The following is a 24,859-nucleotide window of genomic DNA, read 5'->3' on the forward strand; positions in this document are numbered from 1 at the left end:
TTTATTATTTGGTACATAAAGCGGCTCTATCAATGATATTAGTGGATTTAGCAGAGTGCAACTATTCTCAGTTCAACGCAGCAGAGTTCAGGATGGAGAAAGACAGACTGTAGGCTACATTTTCTTCTCAGGCGCTCTCCTGAGCTTAGATAGTGGGTCAATAGAAACAGAGGCACAGCACTATTCACAGCCGCCTTTTCCTGCACTAATCTGCCTATTCAGCAGCACAGTTAGGCCCTTGAATATATGAGAAAAGGGGAAAAAAGAGAGAAATACAGGTACTGTAAGATGTTAAGTCTTTCAAGAGTAAAAATAGAAAAAGCAATGTGACAGACAAAGAGAGAAAGGAAGACTTCAAAGACAGTTTTGATAAGAAGCAGAACCAAGTTTCTAAAATGAATTATGTGTGAAAACAAGTAGAAGATTGGCAATACATCAGTGGTTACAGAATTGTTAAGAACGGAGCCCAAGGTAACACCTCTTTGTTAACAAAAACAGATTTGCACAGTAAGACAAATGTTGTAGGCATCCATCCATCCATACTTGTTCCATCCATCCATCATCATCTTCTTACCCAAAGTCAGGTCATGGTTGCAGAAGTCTAAGAAGATATTGTGACCAATGTTTTTGGCTTCTCGTGTAGCATCCTGAGGCATTCCCAAGCCAGATACATCATGTAATCCTCCAGTGAGTTTGGAGTTTAGATCTAGGGGCTTTGCAGGAAAACATGCACAGATGCCAAAAGTACCACAGCTGACTATTTTCTCAGACAGCAGCTTTGTGTTGTGCTCTCTAAAGTTGGATACACCCAAAATGAAGTTCAGATAAAGTACATTTTCATTCTCTTGGTCATAATATAGAGGTAATGACTAAACGTGAAAAGTGGAATACAATCTTGCCTTCTGATTCATGTTTGAAAATCATTTGGTATCATACCACTATTACTTACCCATCTCATGTTCCATTTTACCATCATTCGCAGATTTCCAGATCTGAAGTGCAAATCAGAACCACATTATCTGTAAAAAGTAGAGGCGATTCTGAGTTTCTGAACCCTGATACCCTCCTCACCTCAGCTGCATCTTAATCCTGGCACATCACAATGCCACTAGAAGTTCAAAATCCACAGCACCTTCCACAGGTTTTTGTGGACAGTATCCACAGTGAAATTCTGTCATTCCATAAAGCACATGTTGAATGGATGGTCAAACTTGGGGACAGATTTGGGAGATAAGCCAAACCCCTCTAAAAGGCTTCTCTTTGCCTTGTTCCCTCTCCTGAGAAAGCATCTTTTGCTCATTTTGCTCTATCATTCTCACGTTGGCCCTCTCCCGAAAGGGAAGAAAAATTCAACTTTATTATCCCTGAATAGGGCAAAAATACACCACTATGGAAAAAAAATGATAAGAGTTGACACATTAATAAAACACTTTCCTAATTTAGTTAAGCCTCGTTTGCCATATTACTCCTTGATGCAGTATGATTGTGCAGGGAGCAAACAAAGGATTTATAGAAATATTCTGCAGCTTTATTGAACAGCTTAGTAGATCCACAAAGCTGGTCAGAATGTGCCTAACATCTCTCTTTGCACAATTGTTGTTTGGAAACAACATTTTAGCATTTCCATTGTGAACACTTAAATATTTTAAAAATCCATTTTAAAACAGCTAAGCAGCAGTTTCTTTTTTATTCTAGAAGTAACAATGAAATTGGAAAGCAACTGTCTGTTTTTTTTACCTCAGGACCAAAACAATGGTTCGACTTTCATGTCGTTCTACTACATGTATAGCTACCTGTTAAAACTGTGTCTAGATAGGGACCCTCTGAGACTGCTTTCAAAAGTGAGCAAAAAAAAGTGCGTAAATTCTTGAATCCTTTGTTTAAATGCCAACATTTACAGCAGAAATCAACATCTTTAGGGCCTAGTCCCCAAAATGGTTTGGGTCTCTTTAAGTAATTACACAATGTTAGGGTATGTGAAACCAGGAAATGATCCCCTTGGTGTTCTTCAGTACAGGGCCCTGATATGTACATTTCTAACTCCAATAAAAATAATACCGTGAAAAATACTCAAATCGAGGCTTCTACATAAACATGTGAAATGTGTTTTCAAGCTATGTTCATGGATATACACAAAGAGCAATGCAAGCTGTTACATACTGACAGCTGGACTGATGAAAACAAGAATGCATTTGTTCTGTCAGACGTAAGAACAACAAGTGCAAAATGCAGCTGAAACTGTTTTTGTGTTGACAGGCCAAGATGTTTGTAGTAACACTAGCTCAGCTCATAGAGTGAGACCAGAGGGGTATGCTAGAAAGAAAATGAATAGGTTAACAAGCTTTGTTGAGCCTAAAGCCAAAGTTTTTAGTGTCACAACGATGGCTCTCTTTACCTGGTTAGATCATGATAGACATAAGCTGCACGGAGCAGATCAGATTTAGAGCTTTGGTTTAAAATCCACAGGAAATGCCATGTTTTCACAGATTCTTTTATTTATACTATGCGTTAAGTGTTGTATAGACTCTTTGCTGTAGGAATATGTTTTATACAATGATCTCGTAAAGAATGTTGTCACAGGACTGCATTACAGTAATGGATGCCCCATCAAATTCACCCCCAGAGCAGAGTGTACAATGGTCAGACATTATTAAATGTTAAGGTTTATGACAGTACAATTAGAAAAAGACAAGTAAGGCTTTTTAGGAAGGGATGCCAGGAGAAGGCCTCTTCTCTCTAGAAACAACACAGGAGCACAGTTTAGTTTTACAAAGTTGCATCTGAAGAAACCACAAAAGCTCTGGAACAATGTCCTTTGGACAGATGTGACCAAAGTGGAGCTTTTTGACTATAAAAGATAAGTTTGTTGAACAAAGCCATATGAAAAACTGTCGAGGGTAATGATTTAGACTTGTTTTGTAGTTACTGGATCGGGTACACTTTGCATTCACCTTAAACTCATCTGCATACCAAAGTATCCTGGAGTCAAATACTGGGCCGTCTCTCTGACAGTTCGACTCAGTCATCCAATGTGACACTGATCTGTGACACTGTATTTTACTATCACCACTGAATGGAGCAGAGCTTTACAGTCACAGCAGTGCAAACTGTGTATCACACTATTATAGAAATCTTCCTGTTTTCAGTTGGCAATGCAGAAAATGTATCAACGTTTATATGCTTGATCCTCATCTGCTGCCAAGTCTCTTTTACATTGCTCAAACTACAGCTAATAGAGAAGAGATTAGAAAATTGATCAGTTAGAATGGTATGCTATTTATCACTAACAGCCTTCAATGAATAAAATTGATGCCTGATTAAAGCGAGATTAAATTAAACACATTTCCATGTCTCCTTTATTAGGCGGGAGGGTGTGAGACCCAAAACCAAGTAAGCTTTACCGTTTATAGTTGTGACTAAACATTAGCACCAAAAGGACAGAATAGAAAAATAAATATTAAGCCAACTTTTATTTATTTTTAATTTACATGCTGTTCTTATGAAAATAGATTTAAGAGAGAAAAGTGAGCTCTCTGTGTTTTGGGCTTCAATGCTAATTGTTCTTAAAGATTTTTAAAGAGCGAGACAAAATACTTCTTGGATCTTATTCTATACCCAATGATTAAATTTCTATCGACCTCATTTAACTGTCTGGCTATTATAAATAAGCACATTTCTCAACATGAATTTTTATAAGCAGACTGAGTGTCCTAAAAGGATTGCTGTAGCTGTATTGTCCTTTTCTTCCACTCTGTGAGTTGACCTCTTCAAACCCTCCTCCCTACACCCCCACTGTCACCCTCTGAGTGTCAGACTTGAGAGCTGCATGACAGGAACTGGAGGGCAAAGCTTGGAAACTCAGCTCCATTGACCCAGAATGGATCTCCAATACTTTGATCCTCTCCATCTTTGAAACCATCTAACCCACTGGGATGCGCCCTCCTGTCACCCCCCACTCCTCCATCTGTCTGCTTGTTGACTTTTACCCATTGTGTGGCATTTACACACAAACAACTCCTGTATTTATTGTGCAGGTTTGAATGATGAAGTCTTAACCCTTATCTTGTTTTTCCTTTGCCACTTGCCTTTTGTTTTGCTCCAAAATGCGGGCGTACTATTAAATTGATGGACATCAGTTTAGAAGTGTATACGGATCAAGTAAGAGATTCAAGGTCTTGCTGACTTTATAATTTTATCAGATACATTTAAAAGAAAAACGCAGCAAAGGAAAGTCGAGGCAAAGTCAGCTCCCCAATGAGCACCACTGCTTGAATTCATGTAGCCACTAAAATGACTGCTTTTCAACTTTAAAGACACATGGTTTTGGTTGTTTTGTTTTACTGTTGGGCATACTGGTCTGCCTTTTTGTCCTCTTGGCTCTAATACACTTAGAGATATTTAAATGTAAATTTGTGCACTTCAGATCTCTTAGCAGGCGTGAAGAAATCCACCACCAAATGCTGTCATGTACTATTAATGTAAAGCATCCTAGATATCTGAATCCCAACATGTGTACTTCAAAGCCACTGTAGCTATGTGTCATGTTTACTGAAATCTGTGTTTCGTGGATCTATTAATATTTGAATATCAGTATGTTGCTGTTTGACTGACTTTAATTTACGTTGGCTTCATTGAATGCTGATAGCTCTGTTCTTCTGTTTACCACTGCTCTGCATCCTCAGCACGCTTCCCACTTTCATTCAAGGGTAAACACAAAACCAAGCTTTGATGTTTCTTATATAGGAGGGCCTCACTGTGAGTTTTGTGACCAGGTTAGCAAGCAGGCTCCGCCTGTCACAGATGTTTTCCAGCTGCAGTCCCAGTTTTCCACATCGGGTCTGTGTCGATATGTGTTCCTGGGGAATTTTGTCTCCTGCTAATGACCCTATTAGTACATCAGGAGTTGGAGGGGTCTGTGCATGTTAGGGGGGTGAGGTGGGGTGGGGGGATTAATGATGCGTCAACTCACCTGACAAAACAATCACGTTAATGTGCTCTGTTACCACGGCAGCAAATGAGCACTTGCACTCACCTGCAGCATGATTTGATTACTTTTGACCAATTTAATTTTGCAAATGGAGATGTGTGTGTTCACCTGGAAAAATCAACACAATTATGATGGCAATTTGTCAGAGGTGAAAGCTTTTTTGATGGAGGAATATTCAGATATCACGTTAGAAAATTAATTCGGTTTGCTTTTTCACTCTGTGTGATCTTTCATTGTGAGGCCATGTGTTTGATAATGTGCAGATGCAGTGCATGTATGTAGGTAAATGAAAATGGCTCAATGTTCCACAGAAACATTACATTCCTGCTGCATGTGTCTTTTTATAAAGTTCTTGTGGTAAGCAAATAAGTTGCAAACAACCAGGTAACAAACCTGTGACAGCAGATTTAGGAAATGTGAGAAATGCCTCTTATTATCTGTTGTGCTCATGTTTTTCATTTGATTATTTATCAAACACTTCTAAACCCTCAAGTTTCTTTTCTCTTCTCATTGAGGGGAATTTAATTTAACCTCCTAAGACCCGAACTCTTCCACGGCATGCATTTTTAATTTCTCTTTGATATTTGGGCATATTGGGACCCGATGAATGTAAAAACAAAGAATTACCAGATTTTTTTTTTCTACCTGATTTTTGTTTCTAAGAAAAATGAGAGCCATATATGAGGACATTCGTTTAAAATTTCAATAGAACAGTAGCAGTATAATGTCCTCATAAGTGGATATCAGTAGGGTTGGGTATCGTCACTGATTTCTAGAATCGATTTGAATCAGGGAAATTTTGCCTTAGACAGTCAGAAATATTATAATTCAGTTCATGCAGCATTACATTTCCATATTTTTATATCTATAAAAAGAAAGCTGACACTTGTCAGATTTTATCAAATGCCTTTGTGTCAAAGTAACTGAGGATAAAACTGAGGCGATTTTCCTGGCCTGGGATTTTATAAAAATATTCTGCAGTAGATCAAAAACGAAAGAAAACCCTTAATCAACATATGAACATTACCTGCTGCTGAAGTGAAGCAGAGCAAAGTTACAGAGATTTGATTAGAGACACACCTAAGAGTTTTGCAATTTTGCATAGTTTAAAGTTTAAATTTGTTCAGTATTGAACAGCAGAAATTAGGCTTTCTTTTCGGAAGTAAGTAAAAGAAGAAAAAAAAACAGCGGCCGATAGCGCTGTAAACAACGGTAGACTTGTGCAACAAGCAGGTGAATAATGCAGAAAACAGATTTTTAGACGGGAAACTGTTCTTGAAGTACACAGCGAGAGAGAGAGCTGTGCATGAAGTGTGATTTTTATCGTGGTGGAAGCAAAACAGCAAAAGTCAGAGGGAATTCATGACGATGTTTATGTGAAGCGTAGTTTGGATCTTCTTTTGCAGTCAATATTGTTTGGAGAGAGATAAAACCTGCAGCTTTAGAATCAGCGCAAAAAGGGCATCAACACAAAGCGCGAACCCGCCGAAACATCAGAATCAGTGAGCTGTCGGCTTTCAGCCCCGACCGTGTCCGTGCCTTCGGGTGAGAAATGCGACATGTCACTGATTCTGATGCGTCGGCGGGTCCGCGCTTTGTGTTTACGTCTTTGTGCAGAATCCGTGTTCCTGCTATCATTTACCGTTTTAGCTGTTTGGTGGTTGTTGAAATTTTGTGAGGTTTAACCTGAGATTCTGGCGTTTGGGGCAAAATAAATTTATATTGAAAAATCGATTCAGGATTTTAATGAATCAATATCACCCCTTATCCAAGCCAGAATCGATTTTAATCAATAATCAAAACCCACCCTTTGATATCAGGCCCCTGTAGAGTATTTTGGTCTAAATAACCCAAAATGTGATGTCCACATATGTGGATGCCAGGTCGTAGGAGGTTAATGCAATAAATATATCTTTTTGCTGTCCCAACAATCTATGAAGCCTTAAAGGATGTGAAAGGAGTTGTTTAAGCTCTTTTGTTGAGGTTAAAGACTTCTCAGATTTAAATGAATTAAAGAATACTGGAATCTGTCTTTACTATATTCAATAAATATTGTTTTAAAATTCCAATTTAAGAAAAAGAGGAAAATCCAAGCACACAGCTCAGCGTTATCAGTGGCACTGCATAGAATAAGCATACAAGCAATGCAGCAATAGCATGGGCGTGTATTTACTCCACAGACATGCAGAGAATCTGCAACAATCCTTGCTGGAGTTTAAAGCAAATTACAAATTACCAAAAGTCCAAGACAAGCCAAATCCTGTATGTATGGTCGCCAAACAAGCATACCTATGAAACTATTGCCAACAAAAAACAAAGAGCCGTAATGAACCATATTCCGACACACCATGTGCTGCTAGCTGATCATCTGCCTCCAATGTTTTTTGGAAGAACAGAGCACATTACCGCTCGCTGCCATGTTTGCTTGTGTCAGAACTTGCAAAATACTCATAATACTGTGCACAGGTGAATGCACACTTAAATGCATAAACTTGCAGAGTCATGTACACACTGTCACGCACTGTGTAATCAGCTTTCCCCTTTCCACCCACTGGAGAAAAAAAAATATCCCAAGAATCACTTGAGTGTGAAATGCTGAAAACATCCTGCATCCAAATCATATCAAGAGCACGGCAGATTCCCTTTGCTATTTGCCTGTTTTGTTTATTTGGCTCCTGCATGCCGGCAGATTGAGCACTTGTCGTAATGACCATGCATTGTCAGGCCCACGGATGTCGGCAGGGAGAGGACTGGCTGTATTGACAAAGCTGCCATGACTCTAAAACCACATTAACAGTACAACTGCCAAACTAACACAATGCTCCGAGGCATCTGATGCTTGGTGCATCCATCCTGATGTCTGTAAGCCCTGCTGTGGAAACCGTGGCAAACTTCACTCACAGAAGATGTTTTTAGAGGTGTGACATCCTGATGGATGGTGAGAGGGAGACAGAGGGAAAAGAAGGAAAAGAGACACAATGGCGGGAAGATATACTTCACTGACCTGAGCGCTATCCCCGCTGCCTCCTACTGAGTTCAGAAAGATGTTGATAAAACATTTTTTGGATGTTGTGAAGAGGTGCCTATTGAAAAGATGATGCATCGCCACATGCTAAGGAATTTCACCTTGATGTTTTCTCCCATAGGGCCAGATTCACTAACTCGTACCACCAGCACCAACTAGCATTAGATATCGTTCTATATTTACAAACAGAGTGCAGTGATGGACCCTCTGTCAAACGCATCAGGTTCCTTCCTCAATGCACAAAATATAAGATGGAGAATATTTAACTTAAGCAAACAAATTGATTTACTAACATTTGTGCCACACAATTTACATAATTGTGCCAACATTTATCAGATATTTTCAATTACTGAAGCCGGTGTTCATTAAAACGACTCTCTCTGCCAGGCTACATTTAATTACATTAAATGTAGGCCTACATGCAACATACGTATGACCTATATTTATATGTTACTGATTACAATTAACAAGCTGTGCCTTTCTTGTTAGTAAATTACCTGCAGCTGAATATCATCTCTTAGTTTGTGACCTAAATTGCACAGGTCTTGGCAGTTACATTGAAATGAACTCTGACTTTATTTTGAAAACAGCAAAACTTTTGTAAATTACCTGCAAAACTAACCACAACTATCATTACTATTTCTAGATTGTGCTCACATGCCAATTTGCCCCATCTAGTAAATCTGGCACAGCCTCTTTACTTTCATCTGTCCTATTGTTTATTTTTACCATCAGTAATAGTTTAATATTAACATTACTGGAAATCATCCCTGAGAGGGTTGCATCAGGAAGTACTTCTGGCATAGAAATTTGCAGAATACTATGCAGATTCATCTGCTGTGGCCAGAAAGAAGCTTTATTAACATTATTAGATAAAAGAAATAAATCACAGTCCTCCTTTCACTTTGGGGGTCACCACAGCATCTATTTCCATCTAATCGTATCTGTAGCATCCTTCTCTGTTACACCAAGCCTCTGCACATCCTCCTTCACTACATCCATTCAACATCTTTTGTCCAATATAACTATTATCCCTCCTGTGCAAACCAACCCTCATGCCCAAACCATTTCCAAAACACTTGACTTGAGCTGCCTCGCTGATATACCCACTTCTGTTCTTGTCCATTCTGGTCATTTCAACATCTTCAGCTGTGCTACCTTTAGCTTGGCCTTCTGCCTTTCTGTCAGTGCGACTGTGAATATATGAAAGTCCAAACGAGGATAAAATAGCACTTCTCTGATCAAACTCAAAAGATACAAACAGGGACTTGCTTTTCTAAGGACTATAAAAATAGAAGGTACAAATTTAGATCCTTGCAGAACTCCACTTTGAACTCCACAATTTAAGCACTGAAAATAATTACTGGATATGGAAAAGATTTAACCATGTGAGGTATAAGTTATCATTGGTGACAGACCCAACTCTCCTTTACTGGCTATAATGACATTTTTAAAAAGAATGTCTTTTCAATCAGTCTTGTCTTGGCAGGATGTGTTCTTACAAATGAAGATATTCTGCATTTAAAAAAAAAAAAGAATTTTAGCCCTCTCTCTTTTAGGGACTTCTGAAAAAGGGTTATTTTCAATTTTGGTAACAATTAGCTGTTTCTAGCTGCTTGTAGATAAGGAAAGACACTATGCCACTTTACTATCTAGAGAGATAATCAACCATGTCAGTTGCAACATGTATCCACCCTTTCTTGGTGTGAAGTGATATTCTACGATAAATGTATCAATGTTTTGTACTACTTGTCTACATCCCTTTAATTATTTCTGTATAAGGACAAACATGGGTTTATAACAAATAACACAGGCACGTATAAAAATCTACTCTCAAAAAGTGGTCGTAGTTTTACCTTGATCAAGCCGTATTTATCTCACCTCTGTCACATCACACTTTCAGTAAAATTTGAGCCCATCTAAAACAGCATAATACTGCCCATCTTTCACTGATTACCCTATTTTGTCTCTGGGATTGCAGGTATCGCCATAGCCAGTGCTCTGGTCGACACGTCACAGCAGCGAGTGATGGACTTGAAAGAAAGAGCCCTGGGTCTGAAGCACCGCAAACACATTGTGCACCATCAAGGGACCTGTGTATGAACTATGTGCCCTCAACGAGGTACCACCGCATCCAAAACGTCCAAAGGGGAATTTCACTGGACACACTATTTTTGACTTTAGACACAATGGAGAATTGTGAACACAAAGGCAAAGCCTGCAAAAAAATAGGGTTGGATGATCCTTGACCTTAAAGTGGTTTGGAAAGAGGACGGATATGGATTGAAGCATACAGATGGGGCGAAACTACTCTCTTCACAGGCACCCAAAAGGGGTAAATGGTACTTGTAGTCATATTCTTCCTTGGACCAGATACAAGGTTTTTGTCATTGTCCCTCGTCTGTATATTTTCAGAGAAGTACTTGCAAAGTGAGAATGTCTCTCCACCACAGCTTTCTTTGAAATTTGCCACGAGGAGCTGGCAGACCTTTTCCATTTTCATGCCATGTGGTTTTGTCTCTCCCGGGTTCTACAGTCTGCCATATTGACAGAGAAAATAAAATAGAACTTGTTTTTCACCAAACAAAACTAAATGACTTTGACCTCCAGTCAAAAGATATTGATAGTTGATATAAAGTCCTCCTGATTTACAAACCCAATGAGACTCAGGAGCAAAACCAGTAAAGAAGAACACCGATTTAACTAGATAATTGCAAAAGTCTTTAGTTGGCGGAGGTCTATTACAATGATTCACTAGAGGAAAAAGTTTAATTTGCTAATTTTGAAGTTGTGAATTCAAAGAAATGCATTTTTGCTATGAAGCTCATTGGATGCAAGTAAAAAAAAAAGTGTTTTATGAAATATGTGTGGTTTGTTTTTCCCTACACAGTTGAAGTTATAGGTTTTAATATCTGCTCAGGTCCTCTGTGATGAAAAAGGTCCATTATCTGTAGCTCTGGGCCTTATATACACACATTTGTATATGCACTATAAGTGAAATGCTTTACCCGTACATTAGAACCCTCTGTGGAATTTTATTATGCAACTGATCTTCCAAACATGATGTTTATTCTGGGCTGCGATGTAACCTCAAGGTCGGTATCACACACAAACTACTGATGGTGTTCATATGCCTTTTTTATTTTTTCATTACTGTGAAGCTACCATATACATCCTCCCTCGTGATATTTCAAGTCTGTTTATCCGTAACACAAACTTTAATATAACACATCTCAGTATATATTATTTATTAAAAATGCAAAATGCGGTTTAACATTTTTTAATTAACTCACAAATGTTTGTTTTTGTTTTCTTTTTTTAAACAGAAACTGTAGATAATTAATTTTATAAAGGAAGTCTGTGCAGTAATCACATTTCTTTGCTTGTGCCCTCAGTGTCTTTATTCATTTCTAACTCTTTATTTTGTACATCACAGAACGTTTCATGTGATGTTAAGATGGTTTCCCTTTATCTCTCGTATCAAACCTCCATTTAATGTTGTAAAGTCACCTTTATCAGCTGCACTGCATACAAAGTAACATGATGTCTTTGATGCACATGTATTACCTACTGTTTTCTTTCAGGCATTTTGATGTAATTTTGCACCAATTTGTTGCTGAGATTTGGATTTACAAAGGGCAGCTCACCACCGTGTATTTGTCCATATGAGCATTAAATCTGCACATTTACAATTTAAAAAGAATAAATGCTTCTTTGTGTTGATATTCAGTCTGAAACTGTGTGTACTGTTACCTCTGGTGTTGGGAAACCGCATTGATTGGTGTTCTCAGGATGTCAGTCAGGTCAAATGACAAGATCAGCCAGAACTACAGACAGTGTCATCCAACACTGTTTCTAGAGTTACACAACGACTCTCACAGCATCCTGTGAAACAGAGTAAAGTTAACGTTACTTTAAACGTAATGTATCGCAGAAAGATGGTGTTGAATTTCCACGATTTCCATGTGCTATCAACATCCTAGGTATCTAAAGCACCCCTGCTTTACTAATATGTACCAAATCTAATTATTAAAGGCTTCGTTAAGTTAGAAATGCTTTTTATAAAGTGGATTCCACAGGTGTACCTAATATAGTGGCCACTGAATTGTATCCTGTTCACTTTCTGTTCTCTGTCTCTGTTTTATAATGTCCCTGGTTACAACCATCACTGCCTCCTATTTGTCATAATGTGTGTGCAAAGGGGGGACATCGAGAACAAGCACTTCCATTACATTTCTCACCATACAAGCCAAATGACCTGTTTAATATACAAATTAAACAATAACTACATTCCATCCATGTGTACCTCCCTGCCAGAGCATCACAGTAAGATGTTGTTTAATAAAACCTGGATATGGCTCAACATTTGTACAAATACTATCGTTTTAAAATAAATCCATGTCTCCTTCTGCTGCACTCATAAATGGCTCCTGTATGCTTTTAAATCGACTATATCCCTTTGTCATAAAGCGGTGGGGGTTGCTTGTTGAGGTGATCCCAGAATCTTCTGAATTAGACACTTTTATGCAAATGTGGGGCTCTAAACAGAAGAAAATGCCAAAATATATCCTTTCTAAGGAAAAGCCGTGGGGGATCTAGTGGCTACACTGCTCTAATGCCTGGATGCATTTCAAGATCATTCACAGTCTGTAATACAGAGGTAAAGACATCCAGTTAAACAATGTTTTCATGTCAGTAATCATTTATATATTCCTTCTTTTACCTTAAAATAACCTTAAGAACTACCAGTTTATTCCACTGGGCATTTCTTTCATGTTTTTTAATGTCATATTTATGTCTAATCAAACAACTACATTAGGGTGTACATCTTAATTGGAGCTTAATTGCAGAAAACTATGAACAAAGGCGTAATTGTTATATTAATAGAAGCAATTTAACATGCTGTTTGACTGTTTCCTTTGAAAATCTCATCTGGAACTTGAAAGCCCTCTGAACATTACATTGGGTCAACGCTGCTGCTGTCACCACCATTAGTGACCAAGAGGAGATAAGTGCTCCTTTTTATGCTCTTAGCTCACTGTATTTTCTTCCCTCAAGATAAAAGGCTACAGTATTTAACATTAAGTGGATTGCTGGCATCTCCACTCCACTCAATACCCAAACGTCAGGGGCAGCAGGAAGTGGTTCACTTTCCCTTTTATCTTGATCTGAGATGTTTTTGAACTGGTTCTGAGTATGAAGAGGGCCTGTGTTTTTAGGGTAAAGTCAATGTAAGAAGCTCAATAAATGACTGACATCCCCCACCACGACAACACGCAGCACCAAACAGAATGCAAACATGCAAAGTGTCTCAAGAAAGAAGGGACACCTGTCTAAGCAATAGCTTTCTGCTACTCTTAAGCTCAAACTGCTTTACAACTTATACATGCAATTTACCTGTCATACACCCAGGAGGATAAGATGGGTAGGAAAACAGACAACAAGAAAACACATATAATGTATTCTTGAATATATACATGCACAGTGACTTAATTACCAGTGAATAATGATTATATGCCATCTGATTATATGCAACACATGTATTCTCAGGTTATATTTCACACCTAACAGAAGACAAATGGAACTAAAAGCTGATCCACATTTTGACATTTGGCTACACAATACCATTGGTACTTCACATATGATTTGACATTGAATACATTATAGAAAACTGCCACAACTATCATGTCAATTATTATTAAGATAGCTCTCTGTCACTCACTGATGACATCAAAGGATTGCTATCAGCATGCCAGTAACAGAAGGTTTTCAGTAACAGAGCCTTTTTAGCATCATTTAGGGTGTCATTGGATAGCCCAAAGTGATGATTAAAAGGGTTAAGGATGCAATGTATTGATAACAGCCTCCTTTTTGAAGCCAACTACAACTGCTAGTCGGCCTCACAGCTGCTCAATAAATGACTGTTTGCCACGGTCCTTGAAAACTGAGGTTATCCAATTATATCTTGATGCATCCTCAATTATCCAGGTAAGTAAATCCCAAAAGGTTGATTCTGATCATCTTGACGTAAAGTTTTCAGTGGTAGAAATGTTTCTTCACTCATCCAAGTGGCTTGTTCAGTCTCGGCTGACTGCGGGTTTCCCCAATCTTATAAACAGTACATTTCCATAATTACTGAAACCAGCCCACTGAATGAATGCGCTGTGAGGTCAGTTCCTTGATCATTAATATGCAAATTTTCATGACCATTGATCAACAACCATTGATCAAAGACCACTGATCAAAGGCCATGAGTACCATTCACAGAGAGTTGGGGAATGGCTGCAATCACAGCATTGTAAGATGGTGAAAGTAGCCTTAGGCCTCCTCGATTCAGAGATGGTCTTTCCCCTCACATGTTTCTGTGGTTTCTTGTTTTCAGTGTGCTTCAAACCCAAAAACACGATGTCCCAGCTATAGCAGCCGGATAGCATAGTGGTAAGACCACATGTGTTTCGCGTGGGGTTCGCAAGTTTGATTCCTGCCTTGTGCATCTGTATCCAGTCCTGTATCCCCATGGCTAAAGATTGATGAATTACAATAGACATGCTAGGGCAAGGGGGAGTCAGGACAACAGGTCGGGGGGGAGATATGATCACCCACCAGTGGATGAGGTTAGCCAACTTCGGGGCCTTAGAGGTGGTAGTTATCAGTGTTGGGACTAACGCGTTATTAAGTAACGCGTTACAGTAACTACGTTATTATTGTGGTAACGAGCACGGTAACTAGTTATTATGCCAAAATCAGGAACGCGTTACTCGTTACTGGGATTTAGATAGGGTCGTTACTCGTTACTTCGTGTGGTGGCATCGCGGAGTTTCCACAGATTCAGTAACATTAGCAAGTGGTGGAGGCAGCAGGTGGATGAAGGAAAAGGGATGCAGAAGGAAAAGAGACCCGAGGCGGCCGCCGGTCCAAGTGTGAACTGAACTTCAGGTAAGAAGTTATGACCTGCAGTCTCTCTGGGTCAGATATAAACCAAGTTTAGGTGGAGTTTATTTTCGTTATTCTGACTTTTTCCGTACTGCGTGCTAGCTAGCATGACGGAGTTTCTACACAGCTGGGTGGTGCTATGAAGTTAATGATGTTGAACCTTATTTTGTTCATAAGTTATTAGAGTTGCCAACCGTCCCGTCTGGTATTCAGAGAAAATATTATGCGTTTCTTATTGAGGTGAAAAGGAACAGTTTGTCCCGTAATTCAGCTACAATGAAAAAGGCACAAAGCTGGAGTTACTCTGTGTCTTTACGCTGCACAGCTGCCTCTTCTTCTCTCATTCTCCCCCCTCCCTCTCCCGTTTCTACTTCAATCATGAAACTGATCAATGATCAGCTGATCGGCTCTCTTGTTTGTTTATCGCCCACTTTGCGCCGAAAGAGGAAACCAGCGGATGTCGCGCTACACAACAGCAGCACGTTTGATCAGCTGTTGTTAGAATTTATTTAATATTAATTTCTAGTATCAGCTGATGTTTGCTGGAGCCACAGCTGTAAAAAAAAGCTGCTGGTCATGATATGGTTTGGTTATCTGGTGAGAGGGAAACATGAAGATGAAACCAGGAGATGTCCTTACTGAATCATCAGAGCTGAACAGGTGATGGAGAAACAGGTTTACCTTTTAGGTGACATGAATGAGTTGAAGGGAAGTTATGAACTGTTTCTGAGAGACAAATAACACCAGGATCCTTTTTTAGGTAGCTGACAGCTGGTAACTGTGCAGGTGCGGATCTAGCAAAGTGTGGCCAAGGGGGCATGTAGGGCATTAACAGGGAATGGGGGGCACAAAGAAATACTTTTCTTTCTTATTCTCATTTAAAATGTCTAGCTTTTAAAAAATAATTATCTGAATCTTACAACAAACGATTGATAGATTGATGCATATATACCATCAAAACAGTGTACATCACTGTCACAACAGTGTTTGTTTTCATTCAAAGGCTTTATGATTTTTCCTATAATGGTGGGCCGGTCTCTAGTCAAAATGCCCGGGCTGATTTTTTGTCCCAGTCCAGCCCTGTATGCAGCTCATCTGCAGTCTGGTGTTACCTACATCTTCCTATTCAGAAGGCAGAATTTCTGAGTTCTGAGTACAATCGAAAGCACCACGACTGCAGTTTTTGTGTTGGATGTAAAAGGCGCAGATGACTCTGTGAAGTAGGCTAGAATCATGGCAGCAGTCAATGACGGTCCAGGCGTGGGATTTCTCTCGTGGAAATATGCACGTTATCATATCCTTTCTATTGGTAGGTGGCACAGTGCACTTGCGGCAAGTAAGCAAGCTAGAAGACTGGCAACGTTATGGAAGAAACACATTAACAAGAGAATTCTGAGTAAAACCAAAGTTACTTTCCCTAGTAACTAGTTACTTTGAAAGTAACGAGTAACTTGAAGTAACGGAGTTACTTTTGAGAGAAGTAACTAGTAATGTAACTAAGTTACTATTTTAAAGTAACTTACCCAACACTGGTAGTTATATTATTAGTTTGAGTCCTATTTGTTACTACAATACCTCCCAAACATGTGCTCTTGATGCTCAAGCTTAAATATGATAACTTATCATTAAAAAAAAACTGCTACTACTTAAATCCCCTTTGTTAACTTTTCAGTTTTATGTCAGAGATGATTTTCAGCTCGGTGGAGATAAAGTTTCTAATTTAGAAAGCTCAAGGTCTAAATTTAAGACATAAGTAGAACATTTAGTCTGAAATGAGTCTTCTATTAAATTAGCAAAAATCAATCACACATCACCTCTGCCAAGTCTGCATTTTGTCACATACACACACAGTCTCTGTTAGGAGCCTAGTGCACACAGTGCAACGCTCTAATACAATGTCCTCGTGTCCTTTTCAGAACATGTTAAGTAATAAAACTGATTACTTCTTAAGGTCAGAACTCTGGTTTTTCTCTTTTCTCCTTCAGCTTCCCCATCTCTCACTTCTGTCTCAATGCACCATCTCTGCTGCCCTCTTCCTGCCTCCTTTCTCACATCCGCTTGGCGTCACCTCCTTCTTGTTGAGGACTCAGGGTCAGCTGAGCCACATCCTTGTGATTAATGCCCCGTCCAGACCTCAATCTTTATGCCATTACGGGCCAATTGTGGCGGGTAATTCGGGCCACAGTCTGAGGACGAGTAACCGAGTCAGGCAGATGAGGGTAGGGGGTGGGTGGGGAGTGACGAAGGATTACAAAGCACACTGCTGTCCTCTGTCCACCTCCCTCCACACACACATAGGCGTGCGCGCACACACACACACAACCAAACCAGCGACCAGCCAGTAAGTCAGCCAGCCTCAGTGACGTTGTGAAGAATGTTGGCCCTGTCAGCGTCGTCCTTTACTCAATACCACCACGCACTGCTCTGTCATAAGTGGCCTTCTGCACTAACAAAGAGAGTATTTTTCCCCCCTCACCACACAAAGTGCAATGATGTGGATGAAAGAGGAGTGAAGCTATTGATGCACTATATCAGCTTAATTTTGTGAGCAATAACCAGAGAGACAATAAGCAGGAGGGTCAGCTGACAGGTCGAGGTGACCGGTTTCCTGCTTTGTCAGAGTTTAACTTCAGAAAGAAAACATTTTGTGTCATCGTGTAATCTGTGTTCCCTCTTGTTCTATCAGTTTGTCACCCAGACTGACTTTATGTAATCATCTAAAGTTATTCAAACTTTTCTCTAAATAAAAAAGCTAAGTTAAAAAAAGTTCAGCAAAACCTTGATTTCATCCTTTATGTTTAGATCAAACAGGTTTCTTCAATATGCTTATAAAATAATCCCTGTTTTGCATTTGTCTACAGCTTTTACGATTTTATTTAGCAAGGTTAAGGCATTTGAGAAATGTGAACTTTTTGTAGTGTGCCATCCCATATGGAAAAGAAATAGAAAAAAACGTATAAAAGACTTGCATCAGATGTGGCCTACTTCATATAGTGAATCATATAAGGTTTATATGATTTACACATGAAAGTGGCCACTTTCATATATTGTTTTAGTAAGTATACAAAACATACAAGTTTCATTTATATAATTTCTCTAGGGATCACTATTGCATGCTTTTCATACAAGTTTCACACAAGACAGATACAAACTTTATAAGATTTATATACTTCTGTTCCATATGAGGTAGCACCATATGACGATCCCATGTACCACCTGTCTTCTCAAATCTGCTCTGTTTACACTCAAATCTGCCTGACAGAAGAACAAGCCTCAGCATTATGGTCTGGTGTAGGTTCTCAGTCATCCAGGACATGGTAGTCTAAGAGCTTGGGAAAAAAGTGGTACAAAAGGGTAACCGTGGAACATGCAAAGAGGAGGCTATTAAGCAGTAGAGAGTAAGACACCCAATATCACGGCAAAGCATGTCATAGGCACGTCTCTTAAGCGTGAAATGAACACATATGCTTCAGTTGCAGATTATATTTCAGTAAAACAAAACTTCAAATCTTATTCAAGCCAACATGAAAATAGTCATAGGAAAGCATAAACAGACTGAGGAGCTTGGGGAAAAAAACGACTGGACTTCTAAGTTTCTTGAACAACAGAGCTCTGGTTCTTTAGACTACCATGCCATGGATGAGACTGAGAACCTACACAGACACATTTAAAGAGACATTACTAACACATTTGCATATAAATACACACCAGCCACCTAGCTTTATTGTTTCTGGCTTAAAAGGAGCTTAGAATTTATACCTTCCTTGGTGACTAGTGGCTTGTTGGCTTTAAATATATTATCTCCCTATGCTGGTACTGCAACTTAAGCATGCGTGTCCATTTCACTCTTAGGAGAGACAAAGCGTGACATGTACACAACGAGCCAGCGTGTCTACTGAATACTGAGGAGTCTAATGAGGTTTAATTAAAATGCGCCACCATAAAGTTTTGAGATCAAGAATTCTTACACTGTATTGTTGCAGAGCTGTTAGAATTGTTCTCGTTTTCTTGGTTTTAGTTTCAGTTAATTTGCTTGTTTCCCCTTTAGATTTTAATCTTTAGTATTTATTAATTTCTCTTTTAGCTTTTTTCTAATACTATAGTTCTGCGTATGTTAGATGCAAGGTGTAGAAAGAATTTGTATTACACACTTGTATGAAGGCCTGTTAATTCACTGTCATGGCATCCACTGATGCCCCCTCAGACTGGTTGTGTTTACCAACACAGCCAAGACAAAGACCAAAACAAGGACAGTTTATATACACTTCTATTTATTTTTGGAAACCAGGGGGTATTCTTTCTTTTTATCATGACTCTAGCGTCAACAAAAATTGTACTAAAAAAACCTTTGAAGCTGCTGTGCATCTGCAAACCACTTTGCAACCCTTCTTGAAATTGCTGACTTTTACACTGTCATATCCATTTTAACTGATGCCTGCTCTGTGCTGATCTTGTTGCTGCCCCTCCCATCTTTATGTCTATGCATGTAGAAGGCAGTAGGTGCCAGAACAGAACATTTCTCCAAAATATAATATAGGTCAATAATACACATTACAATGTTCTCAAACCCCAGTGCCAAGTCCTAGAGGCCAGTCTGTGACTCCCTGGCAACCCCAAATCCTTGTGATCTCTAGCAACTAACGCAATGAAGGAGAATCCACATTTTTTTAACCAGCAAACTTGGTTGCCAGGTGGTCACTAAGTGGTCACCCACTGGTCTGTATAACTTGTGACTGGGACATGAGAAGACTGTTATTTGTTTTGTTATTTATTTACTTCTAATTATAAAATTATAAGTAAGTATACTTATATTAATAAATATTCAGGAGCATAATTCTCGGACCAGCCTACCTCGTATAACACCTGACTTAACACATGAGTTTATCAGTAGTTTGTTGACATACATTTTTTCTTCTTCTTCTTCTTCTTTTTGATCTCTTAAAATGTTTATTCACATCTCACTAACACACATTATTGGTTGTTCCGTCTTACAAGAGAATTAAATGAAGAAAAAATTCAGACATTAAAGTTACAAACAAAATGACCAATTATACCGGGATTATAAAGACGCACAGATGATTACGACAAACACATCTATTATTATTCATAACCTATTTGTCACAGGGACATGAATTGACCACACAGGAGTTTACTGCACTGCAGTGCAATTCCCTCATGATACATTAATAGCTGTTAATTCATGCTGGTGTCAGGAGACCCGGTGTGTTTATGTTAAGTTTTATGATCCTCTTATAAACTGCCCATTAATGAATAGAGCTTTTGTATCGATGAACTATAAAAATAGATAATATCAGGAGCCTTGTTATGAGTGTGAGCGAATGAGGCTGCAGGATGATTGTCAATTCTAACAATGAGTCTGGTTCAGGTTTATTCTGGTTATAATTCATATGCATCACCTATCTTAAAAGTTATTGATGCTAAAGTGAAAGTGTTTATTGTACCACAAATCTCTATAACATGTGTGCCTAGAGAAAGGAAGGGCAATGCAAGAGTGTGTAGAAACCTTACCTGTGTTGAACTCTGGAAAGGTCGAGTCAAAGAAGATTAAAATGTTATCTGGACCTATCAAGGTGGATGAGTTGGAAAACAAACAATCCAGTCAGTTCTTATGAATGCAGAAAACACAACCATCTGTAAACACCCTTTAATGCTGGTCATTTTCAACATGTGGTTGAGAGGGGACTGACTCCAATTTGGTGGCTACATGAACTTTTAGCACCTCCATGTTGGCTACATGCTTCATCTGTGGGGGTTGTACCTTGATCCTAACAAATGACAAATTCTGTGGCCACAAATCAGAAATCAGTCCAACAACTAGTAACTGTTTGAGAGATGAGGCTGAGATGGAGATCTACTTTGTCTCGAAATTAAAACATTTTTAAGAAGATCAAATCTAAACTGTAGTTTCAGATTTCATAGAACTTAATGACCTCTAAAAATGAAAAATGTCTGAGGAGGGTCAGATAGGACACCTCCTGTTACTTAATATATACAAAGATATTACAACCTGAGGGACAGAACTATTATTTAATGGGAAGCATCTTCATTTCATCTCAGCCAATATGACCAAGCAAATCTCATATAAGACTTTCAAACATTAAGGAAACACACAAAAACATGTGCAGAAAGCTTCTACACTAAAAGAACTTCCAAATGGCACCTAGCGAGGTAACCATGCAGATTTTGAAGCCAACATTCAAAATTTAGATTGTACCCATGGCCACACTCTAAAGTCAGTAACTATCATGCATTCTTTGTTTCTTCATTCAAAACAACACATTTTAGTTTGCAGTAGGTTTATTGATTTGGACCTATTTGTAAGCGCATCCATTTAGTTTCCATATGCATTTATACCAATTCATTTCTTTTTTGCTTTGTGACTAATCATTGATTCTCTTACCTGCCATGAGCCCTGGGAGTTGCCAAACAAAAGATGGCAGCCAGGGTTTAAAGCACTTAAATACATAGAGGGGATGATTGGACCGCACCACCACTTCCTGCTGAAGGGGGAGAATGTGTATTTTCTTTGATTTAAAAAAAAGCTTTTGTATTTGATTCAATATTTGTCTTTAGGGTTTAGTGGTTTTGATTTTCTTCTTTGGTGTTTAATTTATTGACAAACTGGACTGTACTGCATCGTTTTTGTTGTTTACGACTGTGTTTTGTTTAGTTACCCCCTGTTGCGTCATAGTGGTCTGATCTGCCTTGTGTGTCATTTCCTGTTTAGGTCGGTTATGTTTGGTTTGTCAAGTTCAAAGTTTCGTTTTGTTTCTTTGACCTCTTTTATGAGCTCAACATTTATTGTTTTGTAAATATAACTTTTTGGGTTAAATAAATGAAAACCCTCTTTTTCTAATAAGTCCACAATGCAACAACTGCAAAAAGAAAGCAAACAATCACCTGGAAAAAAGCCATGAAATGACCACAACTACCATAATTATCAAGTCAAGTAAATTCTAAACACTCATTGAAAAACAAAAAGAAAAGTACAGAATTTGCCTGTGCAGTAATTCAAGCATGGTGTCAGTCCGGTCAGGCTAGGACGTCACGTCTAGAGGCAGATTTGCTCTGCCTACAGTTGCTGCAAATCTGCAAACTAATTTGCAAGGCATCTCTACACCGGCCATGTTATGTGCAGTTTCTGACTTAAACGCCATACCTGTTGTCACTGATGCCTCCTCTAATATTTGCTGGGTTTTGCTAAAACTCCCAAAATCTTACTAAATATATACAGTGTCACCTTAGATGGAAGTATTAACCTTCTTTTGAATATAGTGGTCCTATGTTTCATTTGTATTCTCTTAAAAACAAATCAGCATGATTCAAGATTTTGATGAAAATCTCTTGTGGAAATGACACCTTTGTATTCGCGCTAGGACCAAATTCTAGTTCACTAAAATACGCGGTCATTAATTTGATTTTGAGAGTCAATTCTTAACTAAAATGAGGTGAAGCTCATTCTTGTCGATTTTATGAATGATGAAATTTGCATCTATAGCCAACCACTGTTCTTATTCTAAAGTTATTCCATTTTACTGCACAGAAGCCAGGTGATGCCTGCTTGTGCCCCACAGCTTTAATCACAGCACATTCATGAATGGCGTTCCACAGTATGAAAAAAATGGCTTTAATGACTCTTAATAGGCTCAATTTCTGAATGTGAAACGTTGCCTGCTATCAAAAAGTCATATTTTCCACATTTACTGGATTTTATCATTTGATAGCTGTCTTTACAGTTTTGTTTGGAAGCTGCAGGTGGAGTGGGGACTAATTTTAGGATTGTATGTCATGTATTTGTGTGACTATTTTATAGTCTATATTGTGACTTTCAGATTCAGCACCACCTGCCCAGGGGCTCGTCCATGTAAAGTAAACTGGGTAGAAAGAGACTTACAAAGGGGAGCTATAAGGTTGAGATTTATTATTTTAATTGGTACCATTCCAACATGTTAGATTTTGGTGCTTTGGTGTTTTCATTAAACATAGACTTTTGTTTTTAAGCATGTCTCACACCTCAGTAATCCACACTTCTCCTCCAGGAAGTAGAAAGAAAATGTCACTTTTAATTGTGTTATCTGCTCTTTGTACCCCCTCAGGGTGGAACAGAAGCAAAGACAGGTTTGTAAAGTGGACAGAACTGAAGGGTAAAGTATGTTTTTGGAACAAATTAAGTCTTTCCACTTGAGGCTGCCATATTAATTACATCATTGTAGTTATTCTACTGTATATTCTGCTTGATTCTCGGACATCGAAAATGTCAATGCAAGACTAATCTTTGAAGGAAATCTGAATTGCCAGGGTGAAGAGAAACAGCCAGTATGATTCAACTTGTTTCTTTTTCCACAAATGGACTCCAGATGAAACAGATTATAAAATAAATAAGTTAACCCAATAGAAAATGAATGTAAGCAAACCTACAAACAGTAACAGATCTGGAATCCCCACTGTTCTTTTACCATATAAGTGAAACAGCCTTTATTTTAAACTGATGTAAAACAAAAACATCAGTTTGTTCTACAAAATAGATTTTTCACTAGATTTCAGTAACCTAGATAATAAAGTATAGTTTAACAGGGATTTTGGAGGTTGTGCATGGTGGACCTCGACAGCAGAAAGTGGATTAGCACGCACAGCAGCAGCTCTAGATAGCCGAAGTGGAGTTCAGTAGACTGTATAACAAAAAGTTGGGTAAACTGCTAGTTAAATAAATACATTTGAATAAATATCAATAGTAGTAAGAGTTTCCATTAACTGAGCAGGCACAGTTTTGTTTTGTATGTGGATGTTTGCAACTTTGTTACAGTAAAGGAATAAATAAATGACATCTGTGTTGAAACTGGATATGGAAATGTATTCTTTTGTTCACTTACGCTTTACAAATGCTGAACACAAACTTCAGACCAGAAATGAGAGTCAGCAAAGGAGGGCACACTTCACTTATAACTTTCTTTATGTTCCTATTGCGACCAACGGTTGTGAACTGGTCTCCTTGGCAATAGTAAATAAATAAATTACTGAAACCATTACATTTTCTTTCTGCGTGTATGAAATTTGTTGTATAGTTAATGGCTGCACATAAAGAGTGACTTGAACACAGTGGTAGAGAACGATGTCCACGGATCACCTTATTTTAGGCATTAAAAATACTGTGAGTCAGATATTTTTTGCAGCTTGTTGCATTAAGTGATGTGGCATTTATGTTCACTTCCCCAAATTAACAAATTCTTGGCTAATGGGTTTCCAACTGCAAACGCTTAACACAGTGCTTGGTATTAATGGGTGAGGATGTGCAGTTCACTTAATGGAAGAGAAAGTAAACTCAAATGTCAGACTAATTTGATGACATTTGATGACGATGCACACAACAATTTCCCCCATCGTGCTTTTCTATTATACAATAATGTTTTATTCATATTGCTTAAAATGCATCTGCAGATGTGCCCAATGCCAACTATCAACTCCACTTTTATGACACATTTAGCCATAACTGGGAGCTCGAGGGCCAGTATTTACCTGTTCGAAGGAGTTTTTCAGCCCACTTTCTGAATCTCTGCTACAGAAGTGCTCCAAAGCACTAAGTATTTGGAAACCTTTCATGAAAACCGATTCAGAAAGGAGGTGGAAATGAGGAGGGACAGACAAAAAGTGAAATGCTGGAGGAAGTTTGGCCTCACAGTGCAGAAGGTCAGTTTTTTTGTGCTTTTTTTAAAGTGGCTAAAGTGTTTTCTTGGTAGGGAAATTTTAACAGTGCAAGGTAATTTCTTTATGCAGTTAACGTTACACTCAAGTGTTTCCAGAAAATCAGCAATAAGACCACTCGAGCCAGGTGCTTGAGTCCAACCCACATATTAATGACTCCTTAAGGATTATTAAGTGCAGTTGACATGAATATT

At 38.6% G+C, this 24,859-nt stretch overlaps 1 protein-coding gene and 2 long non-coding RNA genes across 5 annotated transcripts in view; 2 read left to right on the plus strand and 1 right to left on the minus strand.

Annotated features, from left to right (window-relative positions):
- Window positions 1–12,436, plus strand: part of atrnl1a (attractin-like 1a) — a 332,702-nt gene extending 320,266 nt beyond the window's left edge. For all 3 annotated transcript variants that reach the window (XM_082557490.1, XM_082557489.1, XM_082557491.1), the window contains one exon: window positions 9,994–12,436. In XM_082557490.1, coding sequence (XP_082413616.1) covers window positions 9,994–10,115 — 122 coding nt within the window. In that variant the 3' untranslated portion in view covers window positions 10,116–12,436. The remainder of the gene's footprint in view (window positions 1–9,993) is intronic.
- On the minus strand, window positions 947–21,391 carry LOC309720512. The gene is made up of 4 exons (XR_014280499.1): window positions 21,367–21,391; window positions 20,475–20,528; window positions 11,766–11,897; window positions 947–1,019 (listed from the first exon to the last, which is right to left on the minus strand). It is a non-coding gene; the product is annotated as an uncharacterized lncRNA (long non-coding RNA).
- LOC309720514 lies at window positions 14,506–23,676 on the plus strand. Its single transcript, XR_014280501.1, has 3 exons — window positions 14,506–14,948; window positions 22,799–22,876; window positions 23,063–23,676. It is a non-coding gene; the product is annotated as an uncharacterized lncRNA (long non-coding RNA).
- Window positions 23,677–24,859: the final 1,183 nt, after the last annotated feature.

The sequence above is a fragment of the Aulonocara stuartgranti genome (assembly GCF_965226115.1).
Source record: "Aulonocara stuartgranti genome assembly, chromosome: 13".
NCBI classification, from domain to species: Eukaryota; Metazoa; Chordata; class Actinopteri; order Cichliformes; family Cichlidae; genus Aulonocara; species Aulonocara stuartgranti.